This window comes from Fundulus heteroclitus, unplaced genomic scaffold (genome assembly GCF_011125445.2).
Source record: "Fundulus heteroclitus isolate FHET01 unplaced genomic scaffold, MU-UCD_Fhet_4.1 scaffold_140, whole genome shotgun sequence".
Classification (NCBI taxonomy): Eukaryota; Metazoa; Chordata; class Actinopteri; order Cyprinodontiformes; family Fundulidae; genus Fundulus; species Fundulus heteroclitus.
The window spans coordinates 266,017-288,631 of NW_023396552.1; the positions used below are offsets into that span (position 1 = coordinate 266,017).

The 22,615-nt window shown below is 39.8% G+C and overlaps 1 protein-coding gene across 1 annotated transcript; it reads right to left on the reverse strand.

The window, feature by feature from the left end:
* Nucleotides 1–187: 187 nt before the first annotated feature.
* On the reverse strand, nucleotides 188–9,944 carry LOC105926398 (tubulin polymerization-promoting protein). The gene is given in 8 exon segments (XM_036129109.1): nucleotides 188–631; nucleotides 713–866; nucleotides 6,540–6,869; nucleotides 7,774–7,854; nucleotides 9,593–9,656; nucleotides 9,786–9,840; nucleotides 9,842–9,868; nucleotides 9,870–9,944. Coding segments are annotated over 8 exon segments (981 nt in total). The 5' UTR covers nucleotides 9,930–9,944; the 3' UTR covers nucleotides 188–421.
* Between the last annotated feature and the right edge of the window lie 12,671 nt (nucleotides 9,945–22,615).

A 22,615-nucleotide genomic window follows, 5' to 3' on the forward strand; every position in this document is an offset into this window, starting at 1 on the left:
AACGATGTTTTTGTCATCAAACTGTTGTCCTGCATCTGTTTTGGTTCTTGGCACGTTCTTCATTGTGCTTGTTAAAATGTTCTGGGGCCCTATCATCATCACAAAGCTCTGTCGGTTCCTCTCATCGGTTCTCCTCAGTGTTTGGCAGTAACTCGCTATTAGACAGGAATGTACCAGCTGGTGATGGCTTTGTAAAAAAAAAAAAAAAAAATACATGTAAACAGTTTTCCAGTTCTCACACAAACAGCGGAGTTTAAAAGCATCTCTTGTTTTTTTGTTTTTTTTTATTTATTTCTCTCTCTCACAGACATACACATAAAAATAAATGGGCTGGGAAACGAATGAACTTGTTTTCTTTTGTGCTTTCTAGGAGTACTCTTTCGTAGAAAATCATCTGAGCCGTCAATGAAATGTTTTGACTTCACATGGGTCTACCATCGGTGGGTTTGGTCACTTTCTTCTCGTACGTCCCTCGATGTTTGTAGCCCGACACGTAACCCGAGGTGTCGACTATGTCCACGCGCCCGGCCTTCCCCTTCCCTCGGCCGGTCTCGTCGAAGCGCTCCTTGTGCGACCCCGTGAACTTGCTGGTGTCCGTAAGGCGGCTCACCGTCGGCGAGGCCACGGCTCTCTGCGGACGAGTTTTGCACCACGCTTTAGTCGCTACAGCGATCGCCGGCGGGTCTTGTGAGCAACGCGGATGGATTCTTACCGTGACTCCTGCGATGACCGGCGCCTTCCCCTCAATCAGCTTGAAGACCTCGGCCTCGGCATCTTCCCCGGTCTTCTCTTTGTATTTCTTCCGAGCCAGCTCTCCGAGTGCCACTTTGAACTCATCGAACGTGATGGTTCGACAGGATTTCTTCCTGGAAAGCAACGAAAGGAGACTTAAGTTTGGGGAAACTGCATGGCACTCTTTCGAACATAAAACCCAAATGCTTTCTTCTGCAAATGTGTTCTTTACTTTGCTTCCAAGAAACCAAACGTTCTCATGATATTGAAGTGAAATAGCTCAAATAACATAAAATAAGGCCGTATTTGAGTTTGACTATCTGCTCGGATCATGTCAAAAGAATATAAGCTGATTTTATATTGATGCTTACAGTATTTCTGCTGCATTCCATTTGCCTTGGAAAACGAAAACAGGAGCTAGGAATGGGGTAAACCCAAGTAAAAAAAAAACTTTCCAGTTAACACAGCCGGGAGTCCAAAATAAAAACCAAAAGGTTAGGATTCACCAAATGGTGACGGCCAGGAAAGCTGCTGTTTTGCTCATAGTATCGCTCATAAGCGTCCTTTTAAAGCTGCACTTTCCACATGCAAACACCACTTTTGATTAGTTTGGTTCAGAGTTGCAGCCGCTACATGTAACATTCATTTACGATGCAATCTTTCAACTGTGTCTTGTAAAATAAACATGTTTTCATCACTGCTTACTGGGACAAGCTGCCATGTTGGATCCAACAATTGGCCTTAAAAAATGTATCAGACTTTCCGAATTTATCAGAATTTTGCATTTTTTTTCCTTCTAATTTCAATTTACAAAAAATGTTCTTTGCTTGCAACAGTAATGGAACAAATTTCATTCCATATACAAGCAGGTCTGGCTCCCAGGAGCTAAAAAGAAATTGCGGTGGATTTGAAAAGTTTTGCCCAGTATGCAAATAGCATATTGTCACACTTCTCAAGTGACACAACCACATATTTTAAACCTCTCAGAACAAACTGAAATGTTTTAATTCAATTTTTTTTTATCTTTTGGAGACACAACTAACATCATCTTAATTCGGTTTAAAGGACAAACGGGTCCTTTTTATGTCTAATTACGTAGAAGTCCAAAATAATTCATAGGAATTCAATTCAAATCCATGTAAATACAGTACGTCTAGTTATACGCTGGCTTTAATACCCCTTCAACTTTTTAATATTTTGTTACACCATAGTCTGTAACTTTAGTGTTTTTCATTGGGATTTTAACAAAGTGTAGCTTTAAGAAGGAAGGTAAAGGATCAGTCAAGGATAAAACTATAGGGAAGAAGATGCTATGTGTGTCAAAAAGAAAAAAAAAAGGTACAGTAAGTTACCCTGAACACATCAACATCGAAATTAATAGATGGTGCTGACATTATGCTTTTCAGCAGGAGCATGGAAACTGGTCAGAGTGGATGGCAATATGGTCGCAGCTAAACTCAGGGCAGTGCTGATTAAAAAAAAATAAAATTAAAAGAAGGCTGTCAAAATGACCGAAAGCCATTAGCCAGAGCTACATAGGAATTATTTATATCGGAGCATATTCATGTGTTACAACGGCCCAGTCAAAGCCTAATAATCTGTGGAAGGAAATTAAAAGCGCTGTTTAAAACTCTCCGTTGAAGCAGACTTGAGCTTGAGCTATTTAGGAAAGAAAGACGGACATTTCCGTCCCTAGATGTGCAAACCTTGTACACATATACCCCAAAAAACTTGCAGCTGTAAATGCACCCAAAGGTGAGCCTGGGAGTGCAAATGAAAAATGCACGTCGCAACCTTTCAGTCTTTATTTGTGGAGCGATTTGGAAACCACACATCATATTCCTCCCGCTTTATAATAAAATCTCAATGTGATTGTAAAGTGACAAAAGGTGCAAAAGTTCAAGGGGCACAAAGACTCGGTGTGAGGCACCGTAAAACACACTTCAGCCAGCGGGAGCTGGTCATAAAACGAGATGAGTAGAATGAATCTGGTGATGTCAAAAGGAAAGGTGTACAGACAGCCGTGCAGCATGTGGCTTCGCTGATGAAAAACACAGAGACGTTTGCGTCAGTTCGCTCACACTGTGCCTCCTTACAGGGTCACTTGAACCTGCCCAACACGACCAAGTACCCGTGAAGGTGCTGAATTCCCACGTCACAGATCACGCCCTGAAAACACCATCCATCATTCTCGCTCTGAGAGCACCTCGGCTGTTTAGCTCGCCTTTTGCCCGTTTCACTTCCCCGTTAAAAGCCCTTAGTAACACAAACACAAACAGTCATTGCTGTGGAGATAAATCGCCCCAACAACAATCTGTAGAGCCCACAGTCTCCCTAGGCAACCCTGCTGCCATAGCAACGAGCTACAGCAAACAAGAGATGTTTGGGTTTTACTATCAGTTTGACTTTTTCGGGGACTTTGTTTTGGAGATCCAAAACATCTGAGAGCTCCGGTGGTGTGTGGCTGATTCAGAGAGGGAAGCTGGGCTCTCAGCTGCAGTATACCTGTGTCCTTTACACTAGATATGTTACAAAATGGCAGGGGAGGGTCAGAGACATCCTTTATTTTCTTTAAAACCTGATAAAATTTTACTCACTCTGGCTGGCCGCTCCTGTAGATTTGATAGTGTGTGGAGTTTGTATCAGGGAAGCAAATCTTTGCTTTGCTCCAGACTGATTCTTGGGAAGCCCACCTTCTTTTATTTTGCTTGAAAGTTAATGGGGCCATGTTATGTTTGTCTGATTTAAAATGTTTGCTGAAAATCCTATAGTGTTTACCCTTTCGGTATTGGTGTTTATCTATTTTTATCTTTTGTCCGTTTTTTTTTTTTTTTGGTATTTTGGTTTTATTCCCCCCCCCCTCCCCCCCCCCCCCATAACATATTTAGTAAAATTTTGGCAATTTAAGCAAACATCTTGAACAATCTACAAAATGTGACAACAGCAGTGGTAGTATTACTTGTTCAAGTCAAAATAAAATACAAACAGAAAAAAAAAGCCTCTCACAGTATTAGTTCCTGTGCAACTAGTCACATTTCGTACTAAACCTCTTTATATTGAGAATTAACTTTAACAGTATATGTCCATAAATAAATTGTCATTGGGAACTGCAGTTCACATGTTCTTCAATCACTTGCACCTTCTTCTGAGGTATTCAAGTTCTTGACATACTTAATGAAGGAATTCCAGATAGACATTTTTTGCTTTTATTTTACTGTATTTCTTGATTGGGGCTGTTAAATTGGTTATGATGTTTCAGGATTCAAAATTGCTTCGAAAAAGGCCTTTGGATATACAGTTACAGTCTTATTTACATATTTTACTAAACTGAAAATGTATTTCTTGTAAATAAAAAAAAAATAAATTAAAAAAAGAAGGATAACAAAAAAGAAGTCAAAATAAATGGTCTCGAGTTGAATTACGCTGCAATAAAAAAGTCAAAATGTAAAAAGACCCAAGCAATCAAAAGCCCAGGAACTAGAGCAGAAAGCGTACTAAATGAGAAACTCTGGCAAATAAAGCCTCTGAAAAATGCTGATGCCAATTATTTCTTCCTCGTCCGTAGCATATACTATGTTTTTCTGCTCCAAACTACAGCAGAGACAGACCTTCATACCCAGCGTTCTGCCATAACCATTTAGCCGTGCTACGATTAATTAGCTAGTGCTAATTAAAATGTGTATTTGTCCATGTGAACTAAAAAAAAAGAAAAATGGCCTGGATGCTGGTTAAACGTAAAGTTGTGATGTAAAGCTCAAGAATAGATGCCCTTTCTCCCCTGCTCAGAAATGCCTGCATTGAGAAACTGCTGAAAGGTTCACCCCTCCCTACTGTAACTCTCACCTTGTGGGAGGCTCTGAACTGTACACGCCGCTCCCGATTACATCACACTATCCTGCCCAATATGCCGCGGGCCTTTCCCAACACTTGAGATCCTGCAGAGGCTGCAACATTTACATATAGCAAAGACCAAATGCACGCAAGCAAGGCATGCCTAAAAAGACGGGACGTGTTTTTAGTCCCGATACGTTCCTGCAGGGATTCATCCTGCAGCCTGTTTACCGGCACACGTCTTGGTCAACGGTTGATCAGCGTGGTAAACAAGGCTGCACACTCACCGACAACATTCCTTTTTGGACTTGCCAAGACATACATTCCCCTGCCAACTGCGAGGGTGTCAATGCAGGTGTCTCAAAAAAATAAAAATATAGCCTTGAGCTGATGTAACAGTAAAGAGAGGGAAAATATTTTTTATAAATAAACATAAACGACTGGAATGAAGTCAATGCACCATCAGTCTTTATCTATCAACCGATCAATCTATTCATAAGTCTGATGTATATCCCTCTTACTTCCCAACAGGTGATTCCTATTATACATTTAGAAGGACCAGTAGTTTAATTTACATTTTATTTTAAGATTATGGTATTTGGAAAACCCAAAAACGAAACACGCTGTTGGGATTGTTACTGTTGCTATTTTTTCCACTGTTGGTTCTACGAGACAAGAAATAAATATCAATATGTTTAAAAAAACACTGCATTAATGTACGTGGTGTACTTTATTATCATTATTGCAATAAATACCACAAATTGCAATACACTTTTAAATTCATATAGGAAAATGGTGCTAATTATAACTATAAGTGATAGATTTAACCAACAACAAATAAAAGGATGAAAGAGAACAAACAACATTTGACTATTGATAAGAATAAAAGGGTGTGTCAAGTAATTTCACTACTCAGTAGATTAAGCTCTAAAGGGTTTTCAGACTTTGTCAGACTTTCATGAAACCTTGTATGAAAACATTTCTTCTAATATGATTTTCTGTCTGATCTAAGGGAAAGGTAATCCATAGAAAGAACCTCCTGTAAGTGTAAGTAAAGTACCAGGATTCAGTTGAATGCAATAATTATGTTGTAATGAAATTAAATCCACTGCCTAAAGCAAAACAAGAATAAGCGTGTTTAATTAATGACAAAGGTTCATAATATACAGATGCTGTATATTATACAGACAATGGAAAAACAACCAAATCATTGAGGGATTCCTGTGCTGACCTTTTTTTTTCTGCCTCTCCTCTGCAGCAGAAAGACATAATAGTGAATTGCTTCCGGCCAAGCTTCACCATTCTGCTGCTGCCATGCACAGTAATCCTCATTCATATCATAGAACGTGGTTAGAAAAATCGAATCAGCTCAGCAAGAATGAAATCTTTCGTTTTTTGGTAATATTTAATTTATAAAAGCTCTGACGAGTTTTACTCTGTTATATAATCTGCACTAATTGATTTGAAAGTATGCATTATATTATATAAGAGTAATATTTTAGTGACCTGAGTCGCTGGTGTTGAGGTCTGTGCATTTGGTAAATACAGCTGTGCAGATGACAACCTTTCCTTTAGCTAGCAAACAGTTTTGAGGTCACGATCATTACTGTTCTGACTGCATCAGTAAAATCAGTCATTCTAGTATGAATCAGCAGAGCTTGAGGAAGTGCAAGATGAACCACGTTCAGCCTTCAGCTCCAGCTGCTGTTTCTGTTGGACTGCTACATCTGAAGCAAGACCTGAACAAATGTCAGAATTTAGTACCCAGTGCCAGTCAATCGCACAATTTTGTGCCCATCTGGACTGAAAATAAAGGCACTAACATAACTTTGCAGTTGTGTATATATTTTTTTAGTTCTGGCCTTGATAGTAAAATAATAGACACATTTAAGAACACAGACAGCATTAATTAATTTACCCGCTGTAAACTGGTACTGTAGATTGTCATTTTATCGTAAAGTCGGTGCCTTACTTACTTGACTTTGGTGAAAACGATGTCCACATCTGTGAGGGTGATGCTTTTCCCGTCAATCACGCCGCAGTCCTTGCAGAGTTTGGACCAGTTCTTGCCGTGCATCTCCTTGCCGGTGGCACGAGTGTCACCGTGGATGGCGAAGCGCCGAAACGACTCTTCCAAAGCGGTGATCTCCACCGGCGTGGACGAGCCCATGCCCCCGTCGCTGGTCCCGTTAGACTCAGTCGAAAGCCTTTTGGATGTTCGGTCTCTAGAGTGTTCGCTGTGCGTCCGTAAAGCGACGGAGCTCATGTTGGGGTGCTTGGCTGTCTGGACTTTAAAGTCGTTGTCTCTGCAGGAGGAGAAAGTTTGTTTGGCCATGCTTCAGTTATGAGAGGCACAGCTGTCAGTTTTTAATTTGTTTAAAAATATATTATTAAGGGCGACCCTTTAGATTAGGGGTCACCAAGCTATTTGAAACTGAGAACTACTTCATTGGAGTTGTGTCATATGAAGGGCTGCCAGGACTGACATTTGAACTACAAGAGTTCCCCTTAACTTCATGTTATTTTATTTGTTATACATTTTGTCATTTTTAAATCTACATGAATGCAAGTGTGACTAAACAAGAAGAGTAATGAAATAAAATAAAGTTTTGGTGATGGATTGTGTTGTTTTTAGAACAGGCTTGTGAGCGGAACATGTGGCACACCATGTTGGTGGCCCCTGCTTTAGATAGACAATAAAGATAAAGAATAAGGAGCAAATAAAATAGGTGATTGGAAGAAAAACGACTTTCTGTGAGGTAAAATACTAAAGTTCATTAATTGACTAAATAAATAAATAATACAGATTGAAGGGAAGTAAAATAATAAAACGCTGCATCTGAAAACCAGAAAGGAAGAGGAAGGTTTACAGAGCAGAACTAGATCTGATCTAATCCATGGCTGCAAGCAGATGGAAACAGTTGTGCAGAAAATAAAAAGTCAATCAGGCTCCGAGGTCAAGTCCCAACACGCTTTTGGTTTTCACATTTTCAAAGGTATTTTATGCATTAGCCTCCTGGCAACCTTAGATGTGTTGCTGGTCTCACAATGAGTGTGAGTGAGCAAATCGCTCATTTGTTCAGGAAGCAAGAAGTGACTAACGTATTTCTTACGAATTCATGGGTGAAAAAAAAATCAAAGGGCAAAAGTCAGATGTGCATCTGATGTAAATATAAGGTTCACATAAAATAGATGACTCGTGAAACTTACTTCTGGTCTCCCATGGTTGAGCAGGAATTTGATTCCTTCTGTGAAACGGTCGTATTATCTGACTTTTGTTTTCTCCTTTTGCTGTAAAAACAGAATGAAAACAGGTCAGAACAGATAGTAGACTAGACCAACAACAAAAAAAAAAGCACAATATTGTTTTCATCTTATACATGAAGAAAGCTTTAGTATCGTTCACAGATAAGTAGGCAAGGCAGGGCAGGTTTATTTATATAGCACTTATCAGTAACAAGTAATAAAGTGCTGATAACCAGTACAATAACCAATTTATGGGAATAGGTACCTAATGAATGGTATTTTTAAATGGTTGACATCAGAGTCCCGACTAAACAAAATTCTCGCTACTTGTTCTTTGGGAACTGTCTATAATTTCATGTTTGTGACTTCAATAATGTTAGCCAGTAAAACATGGGGCCACATTGTGCTTGGTAATGAAGAAAAACAATTTCTTCAGTAGAGCTTGCAAAACTTTATTTTTGTGGACATCATATTGCTGATTTAGCGTATCTGTGTTTTCCCAAACATTCGGAATGGTTTTGCTGATTAAAAGGACTTTCACTGTGAAAGGAAAGAGGCCGTTCTGGCGGCTAACCCTAACCCGCACAGCAGAGCACAGCTGAAACGCTAGTTAATACAATTTATGACGTTCAAAGCAAAGTGGTACGTTTATGAAGCAGAACAACCTTTTCTGTCATTTGGTCTCCACACGATTAACTGGAACTGCACTAAAAGATGTGTGAGCCCAACTATAGATAGAACAAAATATCTGCCGCTGTCGAGACAAGACGCATGTGGCAGCGACAGAAAAGTCATTGATAAGTCACAAGGTTAATTTAGACTCAGACTCAGACATACTTTAATGATCCCAGGGGGAAATTACTTACAAGGTAATACACACACACACACACACACACACACACACACATATATATATATATATATATATATATATATATATATATATATATATATATATATATATATATATATATATATATATATATATATATATACATATATATATATATGTACATATATATATATATATATACATATATCGTAGTTAGAAAAACATAGATGGAGTTAGTCATAAAAAAATTGCTACTTCTTTCAAGGAACTTTGGAAATTTACCATGAAATCTGTCAAGCTCAGATTTATCATGTCAGACCAGGAACACAACTAGAAATCAGAATGGGTCAGTATAAGCCTAATTGTGCATCTCAAAATGCTTCAACTTTGGTTCGCAACAACATGGAGAAGTGTAAAAATGAGAAGTTGAATGTTTTGAGAAATGCAGTTTAAGTCATTAAACATGGTGGTGAAAAGAGGCAAACGATGGAAAACAACCAGACTTTATGACACAGGTTAACAGTAATTTTCTCAATAGTTACAATATTAAAGTGATTCTGATTTTATTTTTTTTTGTAATTTACACTAATGTGTAGAGAAACATCCTCCAACCAAAGCAGAAATGATGTGTTAATTTCATCAGCCTCCAGATAAAGAAGATTAAGACTGAGGTTGTCCGTCACCCAATCACGCCTTAGTGTAATTTGTCGTCCCATGAAGCTGCATCGGCTTGCCGAGCACTTATTTTCTCTGGATGACTTCATTCAGTCTGAGAAGAGGGATTTCTCTCTAAACCTGATTTGCACCTATAAATAAAAGCGCAGCAGCATGACTCCCGCTGAACCAGGTGGTGAAAAGTCACACAGTCTGTAAACACAATGCAGTCCTGCCTTACAGCAGATTTATAACAAGATATGATATTCTAATTGCAGTTGAAAGGTCTCTGCTCACCTTTCTGCTGTTCCCATACTCAGCACAGCATCCTTAAAGAAATCAAGGTTTGACCCGAAAGCCACTAAGATGTTTTATACTCACAATCGCGAGTGAAAAAGAAAAATCCAAACATGCAAACCAAAGAGAGAGCAACTTTCTGTGGATTAAACCGTCGCCCGCCGTAAGTCACCAGTAAAGTGCGTTCACTCACCCCCAGTTATAGCGGCAAGAGCGAAGGGCTTTGTCTCTGTGACCAAGTGGCCCACAAATCTCAACTGTGACCTCACTAAGTACAGCTGATACTTAAATACTCACAAAAGTTCCCGTTTTCAAGTACAGCACGCTGACAGAGCATAATGCTGTTATAATAAGCCCCTCATTATAAGAGACAACAGAAGAGATTATTAATGTGTGTGAATAATGGCATTTAGAGCTATAGACACTAGGAGCCCATTGTGCAGGGCGAGTGGCCGCTCTGTCTGACCCCATGCCCGTTTCTGAACACATACACACGTGGTGACATCGCAGAGCAACACTATTGATGGCAGGGCTTTCTGTCATATGTCATCGAACACTTGTGCCAAGACAAATGAGATGGAGGTCCCTGAGGCCTCGATGTGTCAGCGATGGAACCCAATATAAAGTTAAAATAGCGCAGAAATCTTGATATAGCGACACACCAGACACGCACAAATCCTAAGGATGAAACTAGAAAGAATTAGGTCCTATTGGTATCTTAAATCATAATTTTAAAGTCCACTATTTGACTCTGAAATCCCTGTTGCACATTATAGTTCTCTCTCTCTCTCTAACATACTCATTTCCTTTGTTTATGTCTGCCTATGAGTCTCAAAAACGTAAAAAATGATTGGACAGAGCAACCCGGTGTAAAAAATCAGGTGCTTTTTGAGTCAGGGTACAAAGCAAAACAACTAGGCTAGAGCCGAGTTGAGATTCTCACCGTATGGTAACCTTGAGTAAAATTCCCCAGATTTTAGCGGTATCTCTATATTTCCACAGAATTTAACACAAAATGAGGCAGTTTGATCTAATTGCTTTGATATAAGTACAAGGTAATTAGCTCTTAGCCTGTCAACCGGGGATTTAAAACGGTATTATGTCATTAAGAACTACAGGTGGTCTCCTTTTAGCTTCTGCACCTTGACTCTCTGTAGTTTTCACCAATGGAGGTTTTTCCAAACAGCCATACTGGTCTTTTCTGAGAGACGTAGTAGACCTCTTTCAGCCAGCTTGCCAGGGGTGCACAGCAACAGGTGGGGGCAGGGCAGGACTACCTTACCAGCTGCATACATTGCTGGAGAAAACACCATTGCTGCTTTTCAATTTTTTTTACATTTCTAAAACAACAGTATACTTTGATACCGGTAACCAGCCCATACCTACAGCTAATACAACACAGCTGAACCGGTGGTTTCAAAGCGTTTAGCTTCTGACCCTCTAGTTAACGGTGACCCTGAATATGTCTAAATAAAGTATAAAGATAATACTAAAATGATGCTAAGCATTGGGGCCAATCTAATCCAACAGGTGTATTGCACCCGGGCATCGAGCTGAGGGCAGCGGTCCTTTTTCCAATCCAGGAAGCACGCTCTTGTGTTGATGGAGGTTATGACAATTTTCTGCGGTACCCTTTGCATATCAGATAAAATAAAACAGATTGAAAAGCAGATTTAAATCATCAAATCTGCATTTTACTTTGGATTTTACTTTGCAGATTATATTATTTAAATCTGCAAAGTAAAATTAGTATAAACAAGCATTCAAACATATGAACAGATGAGGTTATTTTTTTTAGCTTTGACAGATTATCTGTTGTTTAAACATGCAGCATGGTGTTACGCTGGCTATGGAAGCCTCACCTTCTGTAGACACATTTTGGTGCTGAAAAGCAGTAAATGAAAAACAAATTTGATGTGTTATGTGCCAACATTTAGAGCTGTGGAAGTTATCTTAAACTGTTACACTGATGGTAACTGAGGAGAAAACTCTGTGGCTCTACAAAGGAGCACCGAGGAGCTCAGAAAGAGGAACACAAACTAGAATACAGAAAGCTGCTTTATTTTATGTTTTTTTTTTATTTCAGCCTCTATCTGCCATGTGGTATGAAGGATTTGGAAATCTTGGAGACCTTCTGGACCTTTGGTAAAACAAATTAATATTTACAAGCTAGAAATGACACTGGGAAACTTGTGTTACAGCTACTGATGCTAACGATGCTAACTGTCCTCATCGCTAATTAAAAAATAAAACGTCATATGTTTTTGCCTAGCTTAAAAAATTAGGAAACTATTCTCATGTACACACACAGGGTTGCGGCACTATTCCCAGTGACTGACTGCAGGCTTTCTGCTGATGTGGCGACTTTTCAGACCATTTTGCCACCAGCTCCACCACAAAACCTCTCAACAACAACAGCAGCAGCAGCACTTCTACCTTTTGAAGTCCATTGTGCCTCACTCCTTACTCTTAACCATCTTTACGCAGATTTAGCAGATTAATAAATGCATGAATGGATGATTCTGAGGCTTATTGTGTGTTTATCTGTCTTGAAAGTATAGATAAGACTGAAGATACCACCAGCGCCACCACTAAGCACAAAAACACCAATAAATCAGTTTTCTGAATGCAAATCAGCAGATATTTAAGTTCGATCGGAGCATTTCTGAATGCAATAAAACAGTTACACAATGCAGAAACAAATTGGAAATTGTCATACATTTCAATAGCTAAGTTTGATCTCTTTTAATAATATTATCACAAATAATATTTCATTAAATTTCTTTAGACAAACCCTCTTTCCTCGACTTGATCTTTCATGACCCACCAGAGAGAATCCAACCCAAACTCTGGGAACCACTGACACCAAAGTCCCCATGGTTCCTTGTTGATCGAGTAGACAATGTAAGTAATAAAGAAAGAAGAAGACGTTCCATGTGTCAGAGCGTTGGAGGGGATACGCAGAACCTTGAGATTAGTAGGTGACTGTGTTGTAGAAAGGAAGCAGTGTGTTGTAAGAGGGGCTCTAATAATGATGTGAGCAGCTTATTTGTTAAGTAGATGGTTTTTGAAGGATGCCCAGAGGACACAGATACAAGTATTCGTGCTGAAGTAATCAGGACACAGGTCAGAAAGAATAACTGTTAAGACAGAAGTACAAACCTGAGGAGCTTCTTTAAGGATAATCTGTTTGCAAACATGGAAACAGCACCTCTATGGGTGAATCTATCTATCTATCTATCTATCTATCTATCTATCTATCTATCTATCTATCTATCTATCTATCTATCTATCTATCTATCTATCTATCTATCTATCTATCTATCTATCTATCTATCTATCTATCTATCTATCTATCTATTCTAAAAGCTGATTGGTTTCAATCAATCAAAGTCAATATTTTTTTTAATACAGTTGACATCAGCACAGGACCATCAGCTTATGGTTCTATTTCACACCAAGTCTTAATCATCATTGACATGTCGGAACATCCAACTGGGTCCAGACTCCTGTCCAAGTAAATAAATAATTTAGGATGATAAAGAAAAACCCAGGAACTTTTAAGGTTCAAAGTAGACTGGGAGCTGAACCATTGGTGTCACTGTCCACAAGGCTGCGAGTTCAACATCACCATGGTCCTAGAGGCTACCTCCAAGAAAGAAGCCCACTAAAGCCCACTAAAGCTGGAACAACATTGCATCTACAGTATAAATGTCCACACAGACAAGACTAAAAGCCTCCAGGGTAAAGGTTTCATGATGAAACATGACAGAGCACAAGCTCTATGGCTACAGCAACAAGAATATTCCGAGGAGACAAAGTGAGGTTTCAAGACCACTCTTTTTAAAACTTGGTGGTGGCAGCATCATGCTGAGGGACTGTTTCAGTGCTAGTTGTGCAAACCGGTTGGTATAACAAGAAATAAAGACTCCCTTCATGTTCTTCAGCGTCACCTGACATTAACAGCAAGATGGTGCAAACTTGGACTCAACTGGACAATGACTCTAAGCAAGCATCAAGACTTGGTTTGGAAAGAATAGAATAAGCTCACTTTAAGCTTCTGCAGTGACTCCAGACTCAAAACTACTGCTGCTTTAGATTATGCATAAAAGCCTGGAGACCAACCAGAGAATGGCGGTCGAATATCCAGCCAGAAGTATAACAGGGTCTTGCTGATAGCTATAAAAAAAGCCTGTTGCTTTTCAGCAAATTGCTAAAATGTGTTTAACCAAACATCACTGTGGGTGTATGTATATATTTGACCCTGTATGGATACATGATTCTATGTGGCTTGAGCCAAACCTGTGCACCCAACTGTTGTTTATTTCTAAAACATTAAAGCTGGATGTCGTGTTTTCCTCCTGGCTCGAAAACAGAGTTCAAATAAATCAGAGAATGCTCCGAATTAACAAAACATTCGAAACGGTTCATTTTTCTACACTTCTGACTGGGAAAGGGTCTACGGATTTTATTTTAAAACAACAGAAAAGCATAGAGGCCCGGTAACAAAGCAGGTTTTAGGTGTTAGGGTTCAGTCTAGCACTGAGGCTACTATTCAAAGTCCGGGTTGCGTGAGTTTCATCGGTTAAGCTGGTTTCAGAGCGGAGGCCCGCACCTCTTCAGAACTCACTGTGTGTTTGCACGTGTTTCTCTAACAGTGGCTAAATCTCTGACAAACAAAGCAGTCTTTTCACTCGACTCCTCCGATTTATTGTCAGTCCATCCAGCGGCCTGGGTGCTCAGCTCAGCCTCCTTCAACAACTTCATTCTCAACACGCAGAGGAGCCATCATTAACACTACGTTAAGGGCGTGCTGTCGTTTTCAAGCCTTTTAACGCACACGTGGTGATCTACCGTCGCTTTTTTTCCTGGGTCCGCATCCCTTCACCGATGCAGGGGGTGGGGGTGGGGGGGAGGGCAGGTCAAGCTTGATCAGCACAACAATCATTTTGCAATTTGTGCCATTTTTTTCTGCTCCAATTTGCCACATACAAAAACGAGCCGCCATTTGGTTAGAGGCAGCTCTCCAGAGACGAATCTGCGACTGGATGACAGCATGCTTACACACACTTGCCTTCTGGCCGTCCACTGCACAGATGAGTGCTTTAACAATAAACTGACCCAGTTTGAACCGCGTCTATTCATAGCAGCAGCGAGCAGCCGTAACCAAAAAACACTGGATTAGTCAGGCTTTTTTTTTTTTGTTTTGTTTTTTTTTTAAAAAAAGGTCCAACGAAACACACAGACTCAAACGCATAAGGACCAGAGCGAAAAACTCTGCGCTGACGGTTCGGGCAGATGGTGTTTAGGGCATGAAATGATGTCGCTGTTGTCAGAGCGATGTGTGCGAGCTTTGGGCAGGAGGACGGCGTACTCCTCCATCAGGGTGTCACGGTGAGTGGGCATGAAGAGATCCCATCTGCTTCCTGTCCAGACCAGCGTCCTTCCCAGACAGATGCTGCGGAATGTGACCGGATCAGTCGCAAAGCGGCGGGGGACCGCTGCGACTAAAACAGGTTTGCTTTGCAGCGCCGGCCGAGCCAGATGTGTCCAGGCTTTAACTGGTTATGTCAACAAGAGTAGGAATAGGTATGGTGTTCTGTATAAAAGATGTTGCAAAGATTTCACAAAGTTTCTGCTGCCAGAAGTCCTCTTTTGGAAAATTCAGGAGAAAGTTCTGGAGTGGCTGCAGTTTTGTCTGGCCGCGTGGAGTGAAGTCACAACACACCACCCCCTCCCTCACCTGTTTTGGCACACGCAACAGTCACTCCCACACATTTCTCTGGTTTACACGAAAGAAGGAGGGCCGTTTATAAAGTCACCGCGTGGAAACTGAAGGAGCACCACCCATAACGGTTTTTTAAGGTATTTCTTGTCTGACACTGCAGTCCACGGTCTGGAGCAGGATGTGTGTTAAAGCTACAAGAGCAGACAGCCTGGCTAAGTCACTGACTAACCCAGTGTCACTCTTTCATGAGCAGAGCATCTGAACATTTTGAAAAAATGACAACTCTTTTAAAACAACCTGTTTTTGCTCTGACTACAAAATTCAGCCCGCTGCCAGGAAAGCAGGAATTAATTTTTCTAAATATTTGTTGTTGAAAGAAATTGATTGTTAATTAAAGGCAGGAGTGGCTGAAACGGGTCTTCGTTGTTCCCCCCGTGCTTCATATGTGTTCAAATTAAAATAGCGATGAACAGCAATAATCAGTGTAATATATTATTTTGGCAGCAGCGAGGCGCTTTATTGTTTTAAATAAAAGTAATTAGATCCTTTGCAACTTTTTTGTTCAAATGTGTGCGTTGATATCCTCTATTCAGTGAAACCATGGTATCTTACTCGAGGATATTGTACTGTGGCGATCTCATATTAGCTCATAAGTAGTCAGAAGATTACTCTCCTGGGTCTTTTTTTAGACAAAAAAAAAAAGGTTGGTCTGAGAAGCTGAAGCTAATAACTATACCAGGAGGAGGTATTCTACTAATATGAAAACAACTCCAATCTTGAAAATGCCATCTATACATTGTCTGTGACGTCTTATCTTGCAGGGTCATAGGGGGTCTTGGTACAATCTCCAGTGGTCGTTAGGCGAGGGGCGAAGTCTTGCTCAAGGACACAACGACGGAGACAGTCAGAGCAGGGGATTAAACCGGCAACCTGCCAATTGCAAGACAAACTCCCTAACCTCTGTGCTATTTAGTCCATTTAAATGGACTAAATAGCATTTTTCTAGTCATGCTGACCACCCAAATCAATTCAATTTAATTCAATTTTATTTATATAGCGCAAATTCATGAAACATGTCATCTCGAGGCACTTTACAAAGTCAGAATCAATCATATTATACAGATTGGTCAAAAATGTCCTATATAAGGGAACCGGTTGATTGCATCAAAGTCCCGACAAGCAGTATTCACTCCTGAAGAAGCGTAGAGCTACATTGCGTAAAACTTCAGTGGCTTTGCAGCAATCCCTCATACTGAGCAAGCACTAGAGCCACATTCACCCAATCGCACTCACTAACACAAAAACATGCATACACTGATCGGTAGGCAATTTGGGGTTATGTGCCTTGCCCGGAGGCACATCAACATGTGACAGGGGGTGGCTGGAATGGAAACCACAACCTTCCGATTGCAAGACAACTACTCTACACATAGAGCCAGAGTCGCTAAGTAAGTTAAATAGACCAATTAACCTAACAGTCATGTTTTTTTGGACTGTGGGAGGAAGCCGGAGTACCCAGAGGGAACCCTTGGACGCACGGGGAGAACATAAAAAGCTTATGCAGAAAGACCCTAAGGGGGGAGTTGAACCCAGGACCCTTTTGCTGAAAGGCAACAATTTTATGCTGGTTTTGTGTGAATGCTGTTTTATGAACCTTTAAACCAATATCAAGCTTGAATTGGACAGTTATTGAAGAGGGAAGGCCGTGCAACACTAATGATCTTCCTATATGAGAACAGAACATGTAAAGCATTTCTGGTCAGAGCAGCTACCCATTATAGAAGTAAGGGAGTTTTAAAAAATCAATGAAGTGGCATTAATTTAAATGGCTGTAATATTTGTTGCTTTTGTCACAACTCCATCGCTTACGTTGACCCACAGATGATGTATTCTCACCTTTAACACAGAAAGATTATTGCTGGCTCACTGCCTCTTACCTCAGTTTCCCATGTAATAATTTTCAGCCTCTTTGTGAACGACCATCCAATGTAAAAGTGACAACAGTTAAAAGGTTCATAAAATGACGCTGGAAGAAACGGATGTGGCTTTTAACAAAAAAACGTGTCATTTATAGACATAAGAAATTCACTTTAGTTTAGGCCTTTTTCAGACTTGTCTTTAACTTCAGCCTCCAGGTCGAACTAATCTACATTTATGCTTAATGAGGATGCCAAAATGTTTATCTTTTGCAGGTAAGATGTTAACTGCTTATAACCTTTTTAATGGAAGCTCGCTTCAAAAATCTTGAACTATCCATTTAATGATTGTTTTGTTCAATTGACTCAAACGTTGTGCTCAGAGCAACTTTAAAGCCCCTACTATAAATCCAAAAGTGTGGTGTTCTTTGTAATTTGGGCTCTGACATCCCTTTTTCATCAAAGCTTACACAACAGGTGACGAAACCGGGCGAAACTCAGGAGCTGAAAAGATGCTTCAACCAAAGACACAACACAGTCTCTTCAGAAAACAAGGTCTACTTAATCTAAATACAGCCTCCAAGCCAATTCCCAGTTTGACGACGGTCCCCCACACCACTCTGCCTCTGCACAGCATGGGAAATTACAACGTCGAGCCCAAAGTCTAAGATCACAAATAATCTGTGTCTGTGAGTCCTCGTCTCTCTGGTAATCCAAACTGCTTGGTGACTCAAAGATCTTGGCAGGCGGCGGGCTGTAGAGATGTTTTAAACAAACTCCAGCAGTTATTGTTGGCAGCCGCATCCCAAGAAGCAGAGGCAGCCCCTAAGATAGCCCAGACGTTCTGTTGCAGTTTTTTTTTTTATTTCAGGAATTTTTTTTTGCATGTTCAGACATACAAAGGTGTTATCAACAGGACAAAGATGAAAGAAAGCCTGTTGGGAGAAGCATAATTCAGCTCTGAATAGAGAGCATTTTATTTTTATATATATATAAAGCAGACTCTGTTTAGCATGGTGATGGCTCTTCAAGTCAACTCTCCTGTTTCTCGAAAAAGAATATGGATCTATAGACCGTAGTTTATGTTGAGGGCATTCCCTTCGTTCTATAAAGATGTGTGGAATTTGAGCCATAGCAAACAAAATGAGATAATTTACAGTACGCTCTGAGGTTAACGGTTTGTGACAGAGCCCAGAGGCTCTTGAACCAGCGCGATACGAGGCTCGAGTGGAGAAATCTGGGACAAACTTGGTCACTATGTCTTCCTTTCAGGCATACCTAATCCAACCTTTGTGGAGAACATGGCAGCGGAGGGAAACAGAAAGAAGAACACAGATTTTGTTTTACACTGAAAATATTATTAACCAATAATACAGCACAATCTAAGACTATTTTGACCATCTTTAATTAGCTGACAAACAGCCATATATAGTAGTACAAGGATCTAGTAAAAATGTGTGAGGGGGGGGGGTTAAAATAAATTAATCTTTTACAGAAGTATCAGTATCTCCCTTTGCGAATGTAGAAAATACAACCTTTAATTTGGACACATTTATTCAGCAGCGAAAAAAATTTAATGAAAATTCTACATAAAAAAAATATTTTCAAAAAAGATCACCAGTTATTATTATTACACCCTTATCATTCCTTTTAGTGAACATTTATTGAAGTCTGATTTTAGCTTTTAATTAAAATCCATGACTTACTGTTTCTGGTGGGTTATATAAATAACAATACATACATTACATCACTATGCTAGGATATAAAATAATAATAATAATAATAATAATAATAATAATAATAATAATAATAATAATAATAATAATAATAATAATAGTTTCCTATACAACAATTTATGTAAAATAAACCTTTTCAGATTCATATTTCTTGTTTTAAAGGAACAATAAGCGATACTTCACCACTCGGTGGTGCTTTAGCACTGTTTGTAAACCAAAACAAGATGTGTAACAAGCCACGCCTCCAAGCAGTAACCCTGCCCCTTCTTTCCCTTCTCACCCTATGTGCATGTTTGTAAAGGACAAAAACACAGCAAAACAGCGTCACCTTTCGGAGGAAAGTAAGTAACTTATAACTTTATAATGCTGCTGGCAAGAGAACGTTTTGATCTGCTCGAGTGCTCTCCGTCATGTCGCTGCAACACTGACTGCGCTGCTCTGACGGTGGTATTTTAGGGCAGGGCGGGGCTAAACAAGAGACTGGAGAACAACACAGAGAGATGCGGTGTGGAATATTACCTTTAGTTCTTCACACCACTACTTTTGAATTATTTCTATCTAAAACATAGAAATTTTACTTTTTGCTCCTTTAAGGTCAGTGATAGTACCCAGAACAGGTGTACACACATTGGTACCGAAACTATCCGACAAAGACTTGTTGGTTCGGTACGCACATTTACTAAACAAATATAGCGTTGTTTTTTAATACCTGAACACACGTTGAATGTTTCTGTGTAGACATAAGTGCACAAGAAGACGTTCTGTTGTGCAACCTGACAACGGGACACCAAATAACAAAAAGGAGAGGATGCACAGCTATCACTAAACTCTGCAGTTTTGGGCACATTAAGGTTTCTCATGCAGCTACAGTGGAGAAAAAAAAAAGATGGGGCCAAACCAAGCCTTTATGTCAGCGTCCGCATCTTTCAACAGGAACAAGGTACGTAGCTCCCTCCGCACTTCACTGAATCACTCACCTAAAACAATTTCAAGCTGAATGTAAACATCAGTGTCATTACAGAAAAATTTACTTAAGTCCAAATCCAGCCACCTGGAACATCAACCAGTCCAAAACGATGCACAGCATATGAGACGGGACAACTTTCTGGAACTGTCCTGAGGAGCCCCTCTGAGCCCGAGGGGTTTTCCTACAGCTGTGCTTTTATTTTGTACTCAAGTAAATCTTGTACACTGTATTGTCTAAATATCAAAACAGCTACAAAGCAACCTTATTTTGAAATATCTGCACAGACTTACTTTTAAAAATGTGTAAAATAATTTCAGTGAGTGGCTGTACCTGCATATTCTTTATTAATAAAAAAAATAAAAAAAATCAAACAAAATCTCCAGTTAGTTCGATGGTGGACACCTATTTGTTTCCCCTCGATTCAAGCGAACAGAAATTGTACCTAACACTCACTTTTAAACCAAAGTACGCACCGGCCCGCAGTTCCTGTGTTCTGCCACAGCCCTAGGTCCCATGAGCTTTTAATTAGTGATAAATATCATTGTTTCCATGGAATATAAACATGATGTGACACAGACGCCCATTGTTCAAAAGAAAGACGAGAGAACCTGCGACCCAAATAAGGAAGACGTGAATTATCTTCATCAGTCAGAAAGTGGTTACAAGAAAATACCCACTCACTCAAATTTGCTCATATTTACAAATGCTTCTAAGTTTAAAAATTTTTTAAAACTGTGACAAACCAGGCTGGGCGTAAGTTTATGTCTTCACGGTGCAGTAAAGGAGATTACAAAAAAACTCCCTCTTAAGACAAATACAGCAAAAAGTGGAATCTTGAAGTAGAGTCTCCATAACAAACATTAGATGCTATCTGCTGGCCATCAGAGTTCCTACGGGAGGCCATGCTAGAAAAAAAAAGACTTTTCTGTTCTACTACAAATAAACAAAGGAAGTTAGCTAAACTCCACTGGGATGTTAACGGACCGCCTACTTTAGAAGTCAGACGACATTGAGATTGAGCTTTCCAGAAACAAACTCCCCAAGTGGGTTTGATGTAAAACATGGGGTTGAATATGCGGACAGGCGTCTCCTGTCAGCAGACGAGCGTGGCAAAGGACTGTTGCTCCACAAAAGGTGCTGGGAACATTTATAGGGTGCATGATATCATGAGCTGCTAGGAATACTAGAGTTTTTAACACTAGAATTACCAGAGAAGGGTCATTTAACATTTCTACCTTTGGAGCCCAGAGACGGGTCGACTGACCTGAAGGATTTTAATTAGCATCCTATAAGCAGTTGTGAACCGGTGCTTTTGTTCTATAAATAAGGCCATTACTGGTGCACCAAAGGAAGGGGGAAGCTTAACTCCCTACTAACTGCCAGGTACAGCTGTGAGCAATGACCAGAAGTATTTGTGTCTAAGTCAAGAGGACTGAAATTCCAGCATGAGAAATAGACAAAGGTATAAGAGGCAATGGCAATTTGGACAATTTGGTATTCGTACTACTTGAACTGTTTTGCATTTTGTTAAATTATGATTACAAACATCAGTGTATTTCATTGGTATTTTATGACATTGACTCGTACAAATTAGTGCATAATTGTAATGTGAATAGAAAAGGATCTGTGGTTTAAAAAGTGGTTTTCAAAGGCAAATCTGAAAAAGTGTGGACTGCATTTGTATTCAGGGCCTGACAATCCTAGATTAAAAAAAAATTGCTTAATTACTAAATTCTAGTCAACACAAAACTTACTGTTCGATTGAAACAATAAGCTTGTTATTGTTCGATTGAAATCGGAAAGAGAGGGGCATACTTAGACATGACCAGGACAGGGTATCACTCAGACAAACATCTCCTTCTTTAAAATAATTTTCAGAACTACCTTGTTTGTGATGGTAGCACAGAGTAGGCTTATTTTTCTACCCTGACTCCCAAGCAGCTAGTTGATTTATAATATAACATACATACATAATAAACCATACACGATGGTTTTAGAGATTTTGTATCCCAAAAATGCTGCACTTTGCTAATAACAAACAATTGTTTATTATTATAGTATTTAGTTTTATCCACACTGCAGGGTAATAGTTGTAAAGTGATAGTGTTGGTTGCTTTTATTCTTTGGGGGATGCTATATTCACTAGATACGGGGAAACTGGTCAGAGTAAAAAAAGGGGACCTTGTTAAATGCAGTGCAATTATAATCTAATGAAATAAAAGTTGTTTTCTTGGGTGTTCTGATGTATGAAATCAGCAAACAGCTCCTTAATTTTCAAGGAAAACTTGTAAGGTAAACACGGGTTGCCTACAGTAAAATGTGTCTTTTTTTTATTATTATTATTTAACCCCATCCAATGATAGTCCTGCAGTAACTTTGAATGCCAACCCGTGTTGCTAATTTGGTTAGTTTTCTACTGTAGAGCGTGGGTGCGATCCATCATAGATCGCACCCACCCCCAACATGGACTATTCACACGTACCTTCTGGCCTGACAGTACAGAAGTGCGGAATGCTTTTGTGAGTTCGGCTCTCCTCCCCCCTTGCTGATTCCTCAGGCAATGGCCCTATTTACAATTGAACAAGGGATGCTAATTTGAGCCACCAGAGTCGTCAGTTTGGACTCAGGGTCTTTTGACCCTCTTTCAGGACTTCAGGGGGGAGGTCGAAAACCCTG